Source organism: Anguilla rostrata, chromosome 13, assembly GCF_018555375.3.
Source record: "Anguilla rostrata isolate EN2019 chromosome 13, ASM1855537v3, whole genome shotgun sequence".
NCBI lineage: Eukaryota > Metazoa > Chordata > Actinopteri > Anguilliformes > Anguillidae > Anguilla > Anguilla rostrata.
The window spans coordinates 30,783,033-30,802,705 of record NC_057945.1 but is presented as its reverse complement, the minus strand read 5'-3'; the positions used below and the strand labels follow the sequence as shown (position 1 = coordinate 30,802,705).

Genomic DNA, 19,673 nt, shown 5'->3' with positions numbered 1-19,673 from the left:
AATGTATTTCCATTGCTACAGCAGCTAGCAAAACGTTTGTCATTCTGAGCGAACCTCCAAATGTCACAGCAATTAGTCAGGCGTGCTCTAAATGTCAGGCTATCTGTAACCGCAGCGTGACATTTTTGATAAAACGTGTACGCTCCGGGAGAAGACCCTGCCCCGATCGAAACGGTGTCCTTTCCGCGCTGAAATAGTCATGTCTTGTTGAGAAAAATACCTTCTCTGGGTTTTTTAGACGCCATTCTTCTGGCTGTGTTGACGCTCTGTGTTTCATTTAGCAAAGCCATTAGAAACACATTTGTCAGAACTCCCAAAGCATAAAGGAAAATAAAACAAAAGGTCACTATCGTGTAACCTGGTCGATTTTGCCGTTTTAACCGCGTACGAAAGCAGCCTGAGACTGAGGCTGCTGTGTGGCTGTCAGTAAAGGCGTTCGGCCCTGTATACATGCAGGTACACCCCGGGCTTTGGCCATTTATCCAGCCAACCCTGACTGGGAGTCTAAAATGGTGGAAGAAGTGAAGGTTTCTTGTATGAACAGGAGGAAAGCTGTCACACATTTGGGGTGATGAGGAGGAAAAAATTACATGGCTTCACCCCTGGGCTGTTCACAGTCAACAGAGACACACAGACACACACCAGTGCACGCAAACGCAAAGACAAGTACACATGCACAGACATGCAGGCTGAACAACACACAGACCATGTACAAGTACAAACAAATAGGAACATAAGGTAAAGCCCAGAGTCTTTCAAAGACAGCAAAACATACAGCATCAGAGACACTGGCACAAATGCAGAGGAATGCACCCAGTGTTTAGCTACATAGCTGAAGTAGGTTATTACGTTTTGATAGTTGCAGGATGCCACATTCTGTGTCCATACTAAACGTTCTTGTGACAGAAGTGATATGGTAGACATTGGCAAACAATGTGACAGAAAGAATTTAAACCAAGTTATGCGATCCACCAGCTGGGACAAACGTGCATGAATAAACCACTTTCACAAGGTTTACATTAATTTTTGCATTATCAATACAGGCATTGATTGTTAAGCCAAGTAACCAGTGGAGTATCTAGTGAAGCTTCAATGATAAATGTAAGAGAAAGTTATTTGTCTAGGGATGTTAAGGATGGACAGCACTGTACATAAACCCTGCACTCAAGAAAGATGTAAAATCTTTGGATTAGAAAAATGTACATTTTGATTTGTTACTTTTTTTTAAACTGACAATCACTGGGAAAAAGTTCTCACAAGATAGGCTTCTGCTCCATGTAGATACAGACAGCTGGCATCTACCCCAACAGACATGCTGGCCTAGTGAGCATGCTGACAGCCACAGCATAGCATATGGCGATTAACATTTATTTTTTTCTTGTAAAAATATTTTTTGTCCTCATGTTTCAATTAGATCATGCTGTGAACAACTGTGTGTGTGTGTGTGTGTGTGTGTGTGTGTGTGTGTCTGTCTGTCTGTCTGTCTGACTGTGCATGCACGAATGCACTGTATGTGTGCTCGAGCAAAGAGCAGTTTGGCAGAAGAACAATATTGTGAGTATTTTGTTAGAGGACACTGGCAGATATTGGGTCATGTTCAAAATTCCACATTTTCAATAGTACCCAACCAGCTGAACTGCTTACTAATTACTGTTGCATGGATTTTGCAGCATGTTGTGTAAGTTGATTATGAATGATGCCAGTAGCCATTACTTAGTTTCATTATTTCAGATGGAAAATAGGTCCCCTCAGAGCCAAGATGGTGAGTGTTCATAAGTGGTACAGAGCTTTTCAGAAAATGTAACAGCAGTATTACATGCATCTTCTCACCCTGCTATCTCATCCTTTGGTTTGGTTCTGTTCCTCCAGATTTCAAATTCCAAATATACCAATATACCAATATATTCCAAATAGAAGCAAAACCTCTGTATCCAATAATGTACAGCTAGAAAAAAAAACAACTTAACATGTCTTCCCTGGCTTCAGAAAATGTTTGACTAACTGCACCATATAAAATTTTTGTACCACTCCAGCACCCCTGCACCCTTCTAAGGACCTTGGGTTGACTAAACACAGCAATAGGCCTCATGCCAAACCACACATGCACACCCTCTAAATAATTCACAAAAAGCCATTTGCATGATGTTTTCCTGTCACAATCAAGAAGAAGGCGATAGGTGGTCTACATAAAATAATTAAAAAATGTGATGTTGACTCTAAGGACATTTCAGACCCTAAATATCAGTGGGAGCACTAGTGGTGAATGTTCTCTCCAGGTATCAGCCGTCAGCTGTTAGAATGCAAAATCAACAGTTTGGGAATAGGCACTTTCCTGTTTCAGCATGACACAGCGAGGTCCATACAGAAATGGTTTTGTTGGGATCGGTCTGGAAGAACTTGACTTGTCTGAACACTGCCCTGACCTCAACCCCATCCAACAACTTTGGGATCAATAGGAAAGCCCAATCAGTGCCCGACCTCACTCACGTTCTTCTGGCTGAATGGAAGCAATCAGGGAACCATGAAGAAGACCGTGCGAGGCGGCAACATGTAGGTCCAGCACATTTTAATTTTTCTTGCCACGTTTCAAAAAAGGCTTTTAACTTCGCATCAAGAGTGCCTCATATTTTTTCCTAGTTTTGACTGGCAAACGAAACCCTTTTTGATGCATTGATATTTCCGCCCAAGACAGATTCGAAAAGAAACAAAGTTCTGCAGTTGCCAGCCTCTAGTCTCCTCATAACCAAATCAGTTCAGACTTTCAAACAAAACAGCCAACTCGCTCACGTCCACGGGCCTCAATGCTCACAGTTACGGCCAGACTGATCCGTTGATGGATTATTCATGGTTCACCCTGAATTATTTATCCCTCCTGGTTATATTTGGATTGTTCTCTAAGGTCCTTCGCTGGATTAAAGAGCTGCAAACAGCGATATGCCACCTTTCAGAAAGTTGTGTAAATTAGCCTTGACAGTAGTATTGCAAACAAGAGCCATCATGGACAGACTGTGAGATTCGGGTAAACACAGACACAGTACACTGCTTCAAGTCTCTGGCCAGCAGCATCTAATGGCCTTGAAATAAAGGAGCAATATCAACTGAAGCAGGTACTAATTATCTGAATAATCGACCGGTGTGGCATCCAAAAGTTTTGCTGTCTCACATTTTACTACTTCCATTTGTCACATTAGAGAATGTAAATTCTTTATTTGTTCATTTAAATAAGAAGAACTTAATATTTACAACATGGTGCATCTGTTACTGATGTGTCACACTTTTTCTGAATGCAATGTGTAATAATGACAAGAAAATGAACTTTAGAAATAGCTCTGCTTTTTCATAGTCACTTTCAACAGTAGAATCTGTGTAGAACAGAGTAAGGGATCTTTATGTCAACGATATTCACCGAGAGCACAGAGAAAATGTTCAACGATCTATGGATATGGGAGACTGTTGCTAAAAAATAATGTCACCACAACACTATAATTGAAAAAAACATTAGGTATGCATACTAATATGGATCGTTTTGATTAATAATTGGCAGATTGTTAAAGGAAAATACATGTAGACGATTGGTTTAAGGGCAGGATTTCTGCCTCCTATTCAAAGCTGATCAGCCACCAATGACTCAGACTCTAATTGTATGGAACGCACTGGCTGAGAATGGCTAGACGCAGTTGAGCCACTCCAGTCTAAAAGCTATTCCATGCTATTCTGTCCCGAGGTAAACTTAGGGTACAGGTTTTCAGACAAATTTACCTTCGCCACAACGACCACTGGGAACAGCCTTTCCGCACGATATGTTTCATTATTTAACAACCTTGTTCTGGGCTGGTTAGTGCACCTTCCATTTGGACAGCCGTTTAATTTCTTTCCCGAGGAAACCTAGACCGAGTTCCTTGCTCGACAGCAGCAGGGAAATGCCAGGCCTGGGAAATGAGAAGCAGAAACGGTCCCAGACCTTTCCGTCTAATAACCCCCTAAAAGGCCCAGCACGTGGCTGAGGACCCACAGCTCAATAAAATGGTGAAAGTTAGATGCTTTTTCCCCCATACCCACTCATTCTGCAATGCACTGGCTTTTTAACATAGAACATAGAAGCATGCATAAATCATTACCTTATTATATCACATGTCTATACAAGACATACACAGTAAAATGTTCAGTGATAAAGAAACTTACAGAGGCCATATAACCTCTATTGGACTCATATGTAGTCTGTTAAGAGTTGAATTAACACTGGACATTTAACTCTGTACGCATAGTGGCTGTTTCGTTCTAAAAACATTTTTAGCTGTCAATAATGTATAAGCAAAAAAAGTACACCAAGCATAAAATATACTTAATGTAATATAGAAACATAAACAAAATTAAATTCAGAGGGAATAAGTCTTCTATGGGCCCTCATTTGGGAATGTGATTTATTATCAATGGATGCACATATGACTTCAAATTCATTTCCCACAGGCAAAGAAACACATTGATGGTTTTATTAATGTGCAACAATCTCCTGTTCGGATAAGACACCTTGGAATGCAGTAGGAATGCACGTCGCATAAATATGCTATGACTAGTGGAACAGGGTAAAATTAAGAAGTGCGATGTTAGAAGAAATTAGAAGAAAAAAAATTTCGGAACATACGATCACTGATTTACATATGGACTCATGCCAGAACAAAAATAAAGTAAAAACTTCTGCTTTTGTCTTTTTTATATTTTCACTTCTGCATTCGGGAACTCTATTCTCTTTTTGGTTGTCAGACAGAGACAGACTGAGTTCAAACAGGATTTGAAAGATCCAATTAAAAAGGGCTGAACATGAATGCTTTTATTATCCCCATATTACTCCAGTTCAGATCACTGGTACTCAGTCATAATGGACACAAAGGCACATATATGACCATATGAGGAAAGGATTGTGGGTTTAGAGTAGGTTAGAGCAGGTTATTTCAGGGCCGTGGAGTGTGCTGCAGTTTTCGATATAGCTTACTTGAAACTTTTTTTTCTCATGAAACATTTAGGTCCATTTATATTGCATTGCTCTCTACACTGTCTGGGTGGTGGTGAGGCAATCGCTCCGTGAATACTGCATGGATCCTGCCACCAACCCCCATCTCTCTCTGTACTTACGTTTACCTAAGTCAGGCTCTGAGCAGGAAACTGGAAACATAAGCAATAAGCATTCGACAACGGCCCTGGCTGAGGATAAGCCTCAGGGGCATGTTTTTATTGAACAAGGTGAAATCTCACTGCTGAAGGCAGTGTTTTGCACAGTCTATCATACCAGCTGTAATTACATTGCTTGTCTTTTAATGACTGCCTCTGGCTTTTCTTGAATGTTTACCAAATCAAGCAAAGGAGGGACCTGTGTACCAACCACAAGACTCCACAGAAAACTCACTAATATCTGTACTGTATTCCCACCTGGTGGAATGTCTCTATGACAGGAGAGGGACCGATGCACCTTTTAACAGGTCAAAAAATGTCTTGCCCCTATTCGACAGCACACTGCTAAATACTTCCCACATTACGCTTGCGAAACTTCATTTGAACATATCACTTAAATTTAATTTTAAGTTTTTTTTTTTCCTCACATTTGCCCATAAATATTTGACCATAGATCTGAGCTACCAGCCCAGGTAAGGATGGAAGGGCCACGGGCGTGCTGTACAGTGAATGTGAATGTAACCTTTTCAATGGTAATCTAAAACTCCCAAGATATATTTTTTTAAACGGTAAATTGTATTCTCTCTCAATAAAATGCATCAAAACTGATCATCATAAAACTGAGCAATTGTATGTTGTTTGCTCCCCTAATCCTACTTCAAATTGAACAGGGACTTAGAAAAACTGTAAGGCAATGGTTAAGACAGGACTGTACTGTACCAGGCTAGCTGAGAGTGCAGTCTTCTCTGCCCTTAGGCACTGCATGTAAAACCTAGATGAAAGAAAAGCATTTTCACGTCAAGTGTGATATATTACATTATTTATATGCATAGCAGACATCCACAGGAAGGATGACTTCCATAGCTTATGTATCACAGATTCTGCACAGACTAATATTGATTAGTGATGTTGCCTAGGCAAGGTACAGTACCTTACAGAAGGTACAACAGAGTCCAACAAGTAAGCTTCAGCTCATTCCCTTACTACTACTCCACATTACTGCACCCTGTATTAACACTGTAGCATAATGAAGAATAAACCCAGTTTTAACCCATATATCTTCAAAACGTTCATAGGATGTACCACTACATTGAACCAGTGCTAAAGGCTCTACCCAAACCAATGCTTTGCCTCTCGCACGGCAAAGGCAATAATGAGACATAACATTGGCTCTGGAATTGCATCAAAAACAGCATCTAGCAATGGCAAGCAAATGTTGTATCGCAGAAGTATGTTACCATCCAACAATGATTAACTGTGACAAGAAAAAGTCAGAATAAAAATAAAAATACCAGTAACTACTGCATCGCGTAGGTCTATAATTATTTAATTAACATAAATGGAGAAAACCATCTCTGTACTGGATACTGGTACTGAACTGTTCCCTCGGCATAAATAGTAAAAGGTATAATATGCCTGCCCTCTAGTGGTCAATGTTATAAAACATCTGGGAATAAAATGTTAAGGTGCCTGTGGTGTGGCAAACGTTTGTCTGCGATTAATGTTTTTTGCTTGTCTGTTTTGCACACATGTAGTGTGCTTTCTGGGGGAGTAAGGGACAAGGAACAGGTGAGGGGATAAGACGGGTAAGACAAAGAGGGAAAGGTGCAGGTTGGAGAGGGTAAGTTCCAGGTGAGGGTAGGGGGCAAAGAACAGGGTAAAGCTTGTTTCTTGAGCAGCAGTCAACCTTCACCCTCAGCTTCAGACATACACACTGTTAACTGGCGACTAACCCAAAGACAGGGAAAGAACGCTTCAATAACCACATTTACAATAACATGAAAACTCTATTTCAGTATACAGTAACACCAGTGGTGTACTGAAATATATATATTTTTAAATATATGTTTCTGTATCAGATGTAGCATGTTTGATAAACAGTGAAAGGCGATGCATTGATTCAGTAGATACTCACATCGACAGATGGCATGGGACCACCAAGGCAGTCCCAGGAAAGTCCATGTGAGACGACCTTCAAATGGAAGACAGCGCCCAGCACATCCAAATAATGTCTGTCATATGTAAGCAAGGAGAAAGAGAGTCTCACCACTAAGTTAGTTAGAGACATTAGCACTTCTGTAAATACAAGAAAGATGCACTATAAGACCATTGGTAATGTATCTCAGTATCTCTGCATTGCAACTTTGATTTACTTTTTTTTTTTTTTACAAAAAATCTGCTATGATTGATTCTTATTTGTTCTTTCGTTTGTTTATTTTCATGTTTGCTTAAGCCATGATATATTATATTATTATTATTATTAGTGATACTCAAAATAAATATATGGGAGATATGGGAGATAACACTGTTAAATGTATTTTTTTGTATTCGTTCTTCTTTTTATTTGGGGTGTTGTTATTAACACGTACGCCTAGCAGGTTTTCTCCCCTGTAAAAAGCTATTTCACTCTCCAACGATCAAGGGAATGTTGGAGAGCCAACTGAATCAAAGAAAGATAACTTTTGAATAGATCGTTCTTGACACGACTTCATCCAATCATACGGCAATTTAAGCATATCTTCTTAAGAAATGTATTAAACTTACATAAGGCCTACATAACGCCATGTACTTTTTTTTTCGTTATAAAGCATTCTTTAGATAAGCCAGTGATTGAGGACGGTGGGCTAGACAGGTTTTATATCTGTTCTACTTTATTTTGCCCATTGTTTTTTCCCCACAATGGGCCTAACGTGCGTCTGAAGTCACTCTCAGAGAAACGAAACGGAGATTCTTGCCTTTTTGTAAAAAAAAAAAAAAAAAAAAAAAGCATTTGCTATATGTCGTGCAATCTATTTCGACACAACATTGTACATATTTACCAATAATTCTTCAATATTTACAAGTTATTTGACACACATGTGCCGACTAACATACAGTTTACATATACGAAATAAATTGCCTCTTTTCTCCACAAAAACAAATGTCTGTCTGCCCAACTTGTGCACAAAGTTCTTGCAGGCGCACTGCAGTTCCATCGGCTGTAGTTGGGGGGCGTACTTTGTCATTCTTGCACGACGAACTCTTCCTCTTTCCTCCGTTTACCGTTTCTTACCAGAAGAGATATGGGGGAAGCTGACACGTCTCCCACAGAAGAGAAACATGAGGATTCGGGGATTAATCCTGCCGAGGACTCTGTCACATGGAGCCAAGAGGTGGAAGTGTGCCTTTTCCATGCTATGCTGGGACACAAGCCTGTAGGTACGACTGTAAAAAAAATTTAAATTCGTCGTGGTTTTTGTACGTTTAGGCCTGTAGACCCACAGCTCAAACACTGCCACCCACAAAGCATGCGATTTCAGCCAAGCAAGATAGTTGCCTAGCTAACAAGACCGTAGTTTATTTTAGATCACTGGTATGTTAAACTGAAAACTTTTTTGCGCTTGACAAAAACATTACGCACAATAGTTTCTAGGTAAAGGCTGACAAACGCATGTCTCAGCTGACTTTAGCAAGCTCGTTTCACCTTTTTGAGTGCGGGACATCGATAGCAACGTGACGTCTCTGGCGTCACTGCGTCAAGTCGTTTAAAAAATGTAACGTTAGATGTGCCGGATGTTTTGACAGCAAGTTTATAAACCCATACTGAATAACTACATTAAAGTCTTCTACGATTTCGATTAATATCATCGCAAACTGTTTGCTTCACTTCAGAGTGTGTGTGCTTGCTTCAGAAAACTTTTTACTTTCTGTACGTAGCTACGTGCATGGCATAACCATACAGAATGATAAGCTGCTTGTTGTCTTAACCTCACATTTAGATGTTTGTAAATATTCTATTGCCTATCGCAGTTTTTCATATAACTGACATCTATTAAGATATCTATTCGGTAAGCGATTTTAATTTTAACTTTTAACTTTAATGTCTGATCGGTGTTTCTCGTGCTGCCTAACAAATTACTCCCCCACCTTGAGATTGCGCTGCAAAAAACAAAAATACGTCGGTCATATAAACACATTAGTATTTTAGTCTTACATTTAAACTGATAATCTTATTCCTATTACTTTTTTGCTAAGACAAAAATATTGCCAATGAGGTGTCCGGTTCAATGATTTGTCAATGGGGTAAGAAAATTTCAAACAAACCATAATTTAAGGCAAGATAATAGTTTCCACTTGAGAAAAAAAAGAAATCTCATTAGAAGATTTGGTTAGACAGTCTGTTTTGTGGTGTGTACACTGCATTAAACTGCAACATAGGTGTACCCGTTTAACTGTGGCTATGGTTTTTTTCCTGTCTATATTAGGGGTTAATCGTCATTTTCACATGATTTGCATTCGAGATAAATTCTGCCAAAATATTGGAAGACAAGTGTCCTCTAAAGTGATCTGGGATCATCTCACTACCATGTACGACATGCAAGCTCTGGTAAGTTATGAATAATTTTTTTAATTTTTTTTAAACGTCATTCTGTTTTACCTTGGGACAACTCAAATCTGCTTCTTCACTGCAGGATGAATCTGAAATATTGCCTTTTCCCAACTTGGAGAAGAGTTTTGTTCTTCCGGAGGAAATAATTCAAGACGTGAAAGAAGGTAGAGCGGTCCTCCTCTTTGCACAAACAGAGACACGCATACGTATGCATTATCGGTGGCTGGTGAGCAGGAAAAAAGGAAGCAATAAGCTTACATTGGTGGGGAAGAATTGCTTCATGTTTTTTCATCTTGCATTAGAGAGGAATAATTGCTCTTGTTATTTTTTTAAATTAACCATCTAACAGTTATCTTAACTCATATTTCCAATTCTTCTGAATTCTGTGTTTGTAGCATCTGCTAATTGAGTTGAGGAAAGAGAACACTGCAACCTGATACATTAAGAGGAAGCTTTACATTACATTACAGGCATTTAGCAGACACTCTTATCCAGAGTGACTTACACAACTTTTTTTTACATAGCATTTTACATTGTATCCATTTATACAGCTGGATATATACTGAAGCAATGCAGGTTAAGTACCTTGCTCAAGGGTACAACGGCAGTGTCCTTACCCGGGAATCGAACCTGCGACCTTTCGGTTACAAGCCCAGTTCCTTACCCACTGTGCTACACTCCGTACTAGAGGTCCTATAGGATGGAGTGTAGCAGTAGGATACTTTCCAGTTGGCTATTCAGACAGTGACACATTTATTAATTAAGTTAAATTAAAACGAGTTGAAACCAATGATTGGTTTAAAGTTAAGAGTTCTGTTTCATCATTATCAAGCCCATTAGTGCCACTACTGGTATGCATACACACAGCACACATGCATACCCTACCCTGGATACTCAAATCAAGTCTGAATCAGCTCACTTGCCTATTATTGAGTATTGTTGTTGAGTACACTGGATGAGAAAGTTGTTAAGTAGGTGACATTTTCTTTAATCTCTAATGTGCCATACTTAAAATCCCAGGATGATATACTTATTTCTGTGGTTTCACTGAGTATATTCGGGAGCATGGGTGGAAAAAACACATGACAGGACGTTTGCTTTCTGACCCCTGGACTTTCCACCGCAGGTCTTACAGTAACATTACTATTGTAATGTCTGGGATGCCTCTAATGTAGTGGTTCCCAAACCTGGTCCTAGGGAGCCACGGCGTCTGCCGGTTTTTCCTCTGTATTTCCTCTGACTCATGTCTGTGCGAGCCAGATTTCTGACCCGCAGCGTGATAAGAACTGGTGACTGATATTGCATACTTGAGAGGAAGCTCATGCTCGTCTGTGCTCTCCTGACTCGACAATGGCGGTTGCATTGGACGGTGCAGCGGGAGCATGATTGGAAATCCCTTGTAAATTGCCTTATATAATGTTACTTCGCCACTGAATTTCATGGCAACTGTGCTAATCGGGGTTTATTTATAAATGAGTCTTCCCTAATAAACATTTGCATATCTTGTGTATTCTGAAATGTGTTCATTCTGTTCTATATGGGCCAGTGCAATCTCCTTACTTACTGAAAAACAGTACATTGGGGCACCTTGATCACTGATGTGCAGTAGCTTGCTTGAGTGCAATACCTGTGTTTCGACTCAACAACCCTCAAGGCCAAATCGCTGTGCTGGAACTGCTTCTCCTAGCTGCGTCCGTCCCGTTTTCCTTGGTTTGGGGAACATTTCGGGATTCTCATGGCTATTTTTAGGGAGCCGGCTCACAGGGATCATTTGCTTTTTAGGGAGCCGGCTCACAGGGATCATTTGCTTTTTTTATTTCCACGGTGGCAGGTAAACTGGGGCAGGAGGAGGAAGAGATAGAGGACGCCGGAGAGGAGGGAGCCCTGTGTGCATCAGCCAGAGAAGGTTCATATGCTGTCCTGTAATTTTGTATTTTTCTGTTTTTATTTTTCTGTTTCCTGTTTGTCTTTTTGTGACATACAATCGTGGGCCTCACCGTGGCTGCTCTCAAAGCACTGCCTGGTAATGAATGTCAGCGCCTCACCTTAGATATTTATGTCTCATTTTCTAAGGTCAACTTTCAGTTATGGCTGACCAGGACCTGTCAAGGTATGGACAGCAGGACAGGTTCACTGTCCAAAGCTCCAGCTTGATCTCAGTACATATGTATTCATAACCAGAGGCCTTCGTGTGTGACTGTGGCGCGCACCGATTATTGCTTTTCTCCTTTTATTACAAAGACTGTTAACCTTTTTTTGTGTTGTTTTAGCCTTTTTTTTTCTTTTTTTGGTTTTGGTACTGAGTGATATGATGCATGACATATGACACATGACAAGCATTTGCAGTGGAATATTCAAGGTATTACCTTCCTGTTTAAGAATACTCTGCTACAGTGTTTACCTCAATAGACTAGCTATATCTGTGTATTGTATACTTTCTTGTTTTACTGTGAACTATTTTTCAGTCATTTTTATCTTTGTTTAATTCATATAACCTTATGGTATTCAAGAGCGTTTGACCTAATTTTTTAACCTGTTTTATTTTTTAAAAATTTGTTATGAATGTTACATTGCACTCTTTATTATTGCTATTTGTTATGAACGCAGGGGAGGCAGGCAATCCAGGGAACCAGCATGCATGCAGTTTAATAGGTACTTGTATTACACAGTTTTGGGCTGAATTTCTTTGTCCTTTCCAAAAAAGGCACAAACAGGCACTCTCCCTGGAAAAGGAGTGTACATGAGGCATTAAGTGCTGTATTGGGATTAAAAACCCTTACCCTCCGAGGTCCCTTCTCTTCTCACTTTATACCTTCCCTAACCTCAAGTAAAAACTACGACTTTGCTTCGACTGTGTGGGAGTTATTTTACAGGCCTTGGTTGTTGTGATTGTTTTGAATGCCAGTGATCATTTGGGGTCTTCAACAAATATTTTCAGTGTACTGACCAGATATTACTGTACTCTGAAACCACCCCACAAGATTATAACAAATTGCTTTGTGGCAGCATATTTGAAACGGGGAGTTAATGCTAATATTGATTTTACATGGAACTGACTTTTAGGATTTAGGACTGCCGTTCCCTGGTCAATACATAAAAATATTTGTACAAGCCAATCCAATGTAGCATTGCTATGCTACGAGAGTGAAATCAATGGGAGTTCCCTGCACAAATCTAAACCAAATGCACACTATAACCAGCTCCTTTTTTTCATGAAAGGTCGAACACACACAAGCACTCACACATGCACATATATCCAGCCTACTGGCTGTAGCTAACTAGTTCTAATCTAATTCCTAGTTTATTCAGCTGTATCACCTACGCTACGTTAGCCCCACGGGGTCACAGGTGTCTGTGTAATCTGCGCAGCTGGGGCTGACGACCGTGCCGGCGTGACGGCTCGCCACGTTTGACGTGCCGCAGGTGGGAGGATGTGTGATGTTGAAGACCGTAGGTCAGAGAAAGAAATTCGACAAGCCTTCATACGGCAGTACAGCCAAAGGAAGTTTTGTTGGTCCTTGTCCGCACCCTCTTCAATTGAAGGAGAAAGATAGGACGCGAATAAAATTGAATATATTCCAAATTGGCAGAAAAAGAAATTGGGATTAAAAATAGTTATTTAAAAGGACTGACAGCCTGGGTGTTATTATGTGTACAGTGAGGTTCTCTCTGCAGTGCTCTGAAGCCCTGAAAACAGGAGATGGTTTCTCTCTATTCCACTTCAGTTTTGATGTTCCTGACCCTTGCAGGCAGCACCTCCTCTGGGAATGGCACGGACAGCCCCCCAACAAAAGAGGAGAAAGTCCGAGAGAGGGCTCCAAGTGAGAGTGGATCAAAGGAGACTGCGGAGAAGAGGAAGAGGAACCGTTCCACAGAGAAATTGCTTGGCTTGAACACCGACCCTTCCAGTCCCGGTGGAGCCAAGCGCCGCAGGATATAGCCACCAGGGGGTGCCCATGAGCCAGCAAGGACTGGGAGCCACTCGCATCAGGGTTTTGTAAGGCCATGAGGGTAGCGAGGGGGACGGATGAGCAATAGAGGATCACTGGAGAAAGTGACATGTACATTTCCTCTCAGAAGAAAATGGACAGGACAAGTCAACTTCCAAAGCTTAAAAACAAGGACGTTCCATCCTAAGATAGGCTGCCTGTTGTCACTTTCTGCCTTGATGTAACAGCTTTTTACCACTTTAAGTTACTTGGTCTTATTTGCTGTCTATTTTAAATAGGGATTTAGCCAATGAGATCCAGACAGTAAGTGTACTGTGAGGGCCTGTGGCTACACAATGCTAATGGTTTGCATTCTCTCTGACTATGACACCATCCTCAGTGAAATCACAATAAATCCTTCAGTAAAATATGTCAACCTGTCCTATACTGAATAATGCCCCTCGGTTGGGAGTTATAAATGGGCAAATGGACTTGACTTATGGTTGCTTCTGCCCCTGCCAGTACACACACTTTAACTAATTTCTGCATTTTAATGGACTGCTTGAAAAGTGAAGAAAATATTGAAAATCCAGTTTGTTCAGGCTGACTGTTAGGTGCGTCTTGTGGTAACAGTCTTGGCTTAAACCTAATGGGCTATCACATTACATTACATTACATTACATTACAGGCATTTAGCAGACGCTCTTATCCAGAGCGACTTACACAACTTTTTACATAGCATTTTTTACATTGTATCCATTTATACAGCTGGATATATATACTGAAGCAATGCAGGTTAAGTACCTTGCTCAAGGGTACAACGGCAGTGTCCTTACCTGGGAATCGAACTGACGACCTTTCGGTTACAAGCCCAGTTCCTTACCCACTGTGCCACACTCCGTCCTCCGTCACGACATTGAGGAGAATTGTAGGCGTGTAGAATACTCAAAGTACGTGTTTTGTGAGTCTGCTTTTCTTTGCAATGGTGCGCCTTCCCTGCAGTAGTTCTGAGCTGTAGGTGTTGACTGGTAAATACTGCTTCATATGAATCAGCCTCTTTTTTTTTTTTGGCCCACGCATAGGCTTAGTGTGACTGTTTGAATTGGTACATAGACAGCAGCGGCTTCTGGCCTTGTCTTTGGGCATTCATGAAAAATCAGTGATCTTTCCCACTTTATTTCACAAAGCGTGACACAGGAGTAGTATAGCAGAAGCTGCAGTATCTGTAGCTCTCAATAAACACACACCTTTTCATCATCCATTACAGGTTTCCAGATGATAACAATGTTCAGTCAAATCCATTTGCTGAATATAACAGGACGGTTCTTTCACTGTCTGTGTGATTCTTTTAGTGGGGGAAGTTGTCTTTTGCCATTGCCATTGTTTTTGCCAAATTGTTCTCTGGTTGAAAAAAGTATTTACAATTTCTTTTTATTTATTCTGCATACCAGATGCTATTTTTGACTGTTTGATTAAATTGCATTTTTTGACAAAATATGGGTTAGCTTCATTCATAATCAACAGTGTATATCAAAAGACATCCATTCCATCCCTTCTTGGGAATATTTGCATTGAAATTGGTGACATATGAAGTCTATACTCTGATTATGATTATATAGGACTGTAATACCCCAGCCCTGTCCTGTAGGGCTACTGTCCGGCTCATTTTAGATCTTTTTTTTCTATATATCTGGGGTTTCTAGCACTAAGAGTTTGCTCTGTGTACTCAGCATTAAACAGAGGGCCAAGATAACTTTGGAGTACTGTAACAGTACTACAGCATCAGTAATTTAACAGTAAACATTCCAAACTGTTAGACTTCTGTATATTTAGGAATAATTTGGAATCCATTTAATTTGTGTAGTTATACATATCATAGGTATATGGAAACAGATAGAGAACTGCATGTGATTTTTTAAAATACTACAGTCCAAATGATGCCATCTGATTGTGTAATCCAAAGTGAGTGATAATGTGATTAAAAAGATTGACCATTTAAGTTTCGTAATATTTACCAAACTACATGCAAAAAGTCATCAAGCATCAGCCATTGGGGATTTTTTTGTTTGCTTAAATTACATAGCCTTCTTTTGAAAGACACCATTGCTACTTATCAACCATTAAGTACAAAACGAAACACCCATAAACCTGATACAGTACAAAAAACAACTCTCATGTTGAAATTCACTATAGCCGTAGTAGGCCAGCTGGATGTATAAAGGTACGAGGCTGTGCAAAGATCTCGGAATTTTAATTTATTTATTTTATCTGGACTAACAAGAAAAACATTGTTTTAATGTGGCTGTTGGGTTTAAATTGCTGTGCAAATATTTTGAGACTCGTAGCATAATCTCCCCCAGGAAGCCACAAAAGAAAAGCATCAGCGTGTTCTGGGTACGCAGCGGTTAAATGCGCTCGGCAGCGCTCCGTAATGGCGACTCTCCGCATGATTTATTTTATCTCCCTGTTTTTCCCATTCCCCTGCAGTGCACAGCGCACAGCTGCGGCGCAAACGTTCGAGCAGAGCCGGTGCGCGATTCTGTTTGCGCGATAGCTTTGTGCCAAGGGCAGGGAAGGGCAGGGAAGGGCAGGCGGGCCCAGACTGAGCGGCGCCTCTCCACACCTGGAGAAGTTCAGGTTAAATAGCGCCGCATTCCACGGCGCACAGCTGACCGAAACATTAACAAACAGTAATCCCTGAGCCAGACCACAGATGGGCCGGGAGAGCAGCCAAGACTGAGTGTGTGTGTGTGTGCGTGAGAGAGAGAGAGTGTGTGTGCGAGAGAGAGACGCAGACAGAGAGTGAGAGAGAGAGAGAGAGAGACGCAGACAGAGAGTAAGAGAGAGAGGGAAACGGGGGGGGGGGGAGTTACTGTAGAATTTGTGGAAGTGTTTCAGAATTGTTTGACACTGTAACATATTTCATATAGGTCTGCTGTCACAGTTTTTAACTGCCACTAATCAAAAAACATTTTCAGTAAATAAACTCATGCTAAAAATGAATTAGTTCTGGACAATAGGGTAGTAGGTTCTGTGCATCATAAATGCTGAGGTGAACATGATGGAATTTATCTGTGGCTTATTTGAATTGAACTTCTCAGAACTGGACCGTTATCCCACATTCAAGTATGTTAAAGATTGTGGATCCCAGACAAGTATTACAGTACTTTTAACTACTGTAATGAATACATATTTGTTACATAACTGACATGGAAATTTTGCCCTAGTTAAAGATACATGATCTTTAAATATTTTGGACACACCTTAGTGCATCATGAGGTTTGTTTACACCAATTCAAGGCCTGCTGTTCTTGCCATACCAAGAGGATATTTACAGGCTTGCTTTCAAACATCCATTAGGATAATAAACGTAATTTGTAGAGTAAAACTGTAGCATGTTTTGTTTATACATTATGTGAATCCAATCGGTTGGTAGACACTGCCATATATTGTAAGAAAAAAAAAAATGTACCTACAGTGGTACCCTCAAAGATACACCAATTGTACCCTTTTATCTTTTAGATTAGTATTCCAAGGTACAAATCTGACCCAGTGTAGCATCTCTTTTTCTGACAGTGTACGACTGTGTAAGGCTACTAGCAGTGTTCCTTTAAATGTAGGCTACTAATCTTATGTGTTCCTAAAACCTTGGTATATAAAGACAATTACCCCACACACATTAAAACACTCTAGTCATTGTTTTCACAAAATGTTCATGTTTTAATAAAAAAACGTTTTAGATACATTGTAAAAAAAACAATATGACTCACGTCGTAAAGCATTGTAATATACAATACAATATTACTCAGTAATCTGAGAAGTTGACATTTCTTTAACAAAATATAAAGTCTCCTACATTGCGAATAACAAAGGTAACGAGGAAAAATAAAAAATAAAAAATATGGAATGTCTCTCGTGGATCAGATACAGCGCAACAAGTGAGAGCATACAAATGTGGCGCTATACATTGGCACCCTCGTGACCGTGGATCAATCGCGGAGCCTTTCGGAGTTTGACACAAACTTGGCGAGCTCTTCAGCCAGCTCACGGGACATTTTCCTCTCAAGTCTCTTTACAGATCACACTCGAAAGTCTTGCTGCTATCACGGGAGGCTTAATAAGTCTCTACTTGGTTCAAGGTTTTTGGAAGTGATGGAAATTCACTCGTAGTAACCTTGTTTGTTCTTCGTGCTCGTAGTGATGGAAAATTTAGCGGCACAGGATTCGATCATCCGAGCACCCATTCTGTGAAAAGAAAAGAAAAGAGGAGTTTAAAATTACATGTTAAGGTTGTTTCTTAGCTTAACATTTGCAATAACATCCGTACGTAATGCTATACCGTATTCAGCTGTTAGACAACATAGTCGCTTCATATAACACTACACGTACCTCAACAGCGATGCTAGCCAGCTCTGTGTTGAGGGTAGTCAGTGGCGAGCGGCTGAGAGATGATCCATTGGCTGCCTGCTGACGGTTCATGCCTGGCTCGTCCAGCTCTACCTGAAGGTCCCAAATGTAGTCAATGACGTGCTGCAGGATCTCCATTTTGCTGGCCTTCTTGTTGGCAGGCAGAGTGGGCACCAACTCCTTCAATTTGCTGTAACAGCTGTTCATGTCCTGAAGGAAAACGCTCATCTGTTCGTCCAGGAACGGAATTTTACACTTGGAAATCGCCAAACTCTGGTCTGCGAGGCAACGCACCACCTCCCCGCTGCCAACCTTGCCACTGAGTGTGCAGGTAGATCCGACAACTTTCATCTTGGCTTTTTGCTTGTTTCGGTTGCACGACTTTAAGGGTCAGCAAAAGTTAACGGCTGCAGAAAGACAAAAGTTCGCAAAACAAAAATTGACGATGATAATTTAAATTGTTTTGAAGTTCGAAAATGAAGTACGTATTTGACGGCAGCGACTCGAAGCTAAGTTTTTACTCCTTTGCAATGACAGTGTGTATTGCTACCGGCTCCAGCGGCTCTTATTTAAAGGGCCTGGGGATTTCTGGGCGTGAGTGAGTGAGTCGTGTTTTCGAGAGAGTCCAATAGGAAACATGCGCTTGCATGAGAAAGGTGGGACTACACTTTGGTCTCCACCAATAGGAACACCAGTTCGCTTATCAAAATTAACAATCTGTTAGGGGATGGTGTTACAAATGGAAACAAATGTGTTTTTTTTATGGGTGATATGTGGGAACCCAGCTGTCCGTCGCTCGGGGACTCCGCAGGTGTAGAAATTGCTTCGAGACAAGGCGGACGCGGGAGGGGGGCGTGCATTTTCATAAGAATGCTGCAATTACGTGGGATGAATAGGCTTTTAATTATATACTTTAGCCTACTTCACATGGCATGTGGTTGGGGTGTACTATAGCCCAAACTATGAAACTAACGATGCTCAATCCACTGATATGAAGTGTTGTGTAATTACTGTTTATGCAAATACTATAGAGAACAGTTTTATATACATATTATAATGGTTTATTCTACAACATAACATTTAAAATTACACGATTGCTCTGGCCTTAATGCAATGTTTAATGAGTCCAAGTGAAAAAATAAAATAAAATAAACGCACCAACAACAGCTTAATTCTCAGCAAACTGAATTCAGTTGCAGTAGCCGTCACAGTAAAATGTTAATGGTTAAATCAAGTCTTTGAGTACACGTGGTCTCTCTTGGACTTGTATGTAGCCAAGCCTGTAAGAGTTGAATTAACAACACTGCACGTTATACTGTGTAGCCTAAACATAATTTTGAGGCTGTTTGTCTTATACAACTGCGAAGTTGGAAGTTGTCTATGTCGTCTTAAAGACGTCGTTTTACAGTCGGAAAATAATTAGAATTTTATGTGTAAATTGCTGGTAGGTTTGTAAGAGTTGAATTTCCGTGCTTACGTTAAATACATATAGACGGGCAGATGGCTGTGCAGTGTTGCATTATAATGAGTCTGTGTCTAGCTTTTGCCGAGAATTCCCATACACCTTGGCTTGCTATCCCGTCGTTTAACATGTTAAAGAGGTCTTTATGCTTACAAATTGCATATTTTTACTCTCGGCCCCCCTCTTTTCCCCTTATTAAAAAGGATTCCCTGTGAATAGCGCCACAGATTTTTTTCACATGTTCCCACTGTGTTTAGCGTTATGTGCATCGCTCTGCTCTCAATCTTCCCCAGATTGTCCAAACAAGCCGAGGCAGACTGGCAGGCGCCAGCCCCGTGAC

The 19,673-nt window shown here is 40.6% G+C and overlaps 3 protein-coding genes across 7 annotated transcripts in view; 1 reads left to right on the top strand and 2 right to left on the bottom strand.

Annotated features, from left to right (window-relative positions):
• The window catches only part of LOC135237108 (extracellular sulfatase Sulf-2-like), a 70,543-nt gene extending 62,252 nt beyond the window's left edge, over window positions 1-8,291 (bottom strand). For all 3 annotated transcript variants that reach the window (XM_064303865.1, XM_064303867.1, XM_064303868.1), the window contains exons 1-2: window positions 8,164-8,291; window positions 7,082-7,178 (exon numbers count right to left, since the gene is read on the bottom strand). The gene's annotated coding sequence lies outside the window, so the exon portion shown is untranslated. The remainder of the gene's footprint in view (window positions 1-7,081; window positions 7,179-8,163) is intronic.
• On the top strand, window positions 8,220-13,900 carry LOC135237120 (MRG/MORF4L-binding protein-like). 3 transcript variants are annotated; one of them, XM_064303894.1, is made up of 6 exons: window positions 8,220-8,360; window positions 9,411-9,532; window positions 9,618-9,699; window positions 11,367-11,441; window positions 12,143-12,187; window positions 13,285-13,900. In XM_064303894.1, exons 1-6 carry the CDS (start codon window positions 8,306-8,308, stop codon window positions 13,473-13,475), a joined length of 570 nt encoding a protein of 189 aa, XP_064159964.1. In that variant the 5' UTR covers window positions 8,220-8,305; the 3' UTR covers window positions 13,476-13,900. The 3 variants fall into 3 exon arrangements, with proteins under 3 accessions (XP_064159964.1, XP_064159962.1, XP_064159963.1); XM_064303892.1 differs by having other exon boundaries at window positions 8,229-8,364; XM_064303893.1 differs by lacking the exon at window positions 12,143-12,187 and having other exon boundaries at window positions 8,229-8,364.
• A 3,260-nt stretch (window positions 13,901-17,160) lies between these two features.
• LOC135237895 (DNA-binding protein inhibitor ID-1-like) lies at window positions 17,161-18,427 on the bottom strand. The gene is made up of 2 exons (XM_064305450.1): window positions 17,854-18,427; window positions 17,161-17,709 (listed from the first exon to the last, which is right to left on the bottom strand). The coding sequence occupies exons 1-2, from the start codon at window positions 18,220-18,222 to the stop codon at window positions 17,674-17,676; spliced, it is 405 nt and encodes a 134-aa protein (XP_064161520.1). The 5' UTR covers window positions 18,223-18,427; the 3' UTR covers window positions 17,161-17,673.
• Between the last annotated feature and the right edge of the window lie 1,246 nt (window positions 18,428-19,673).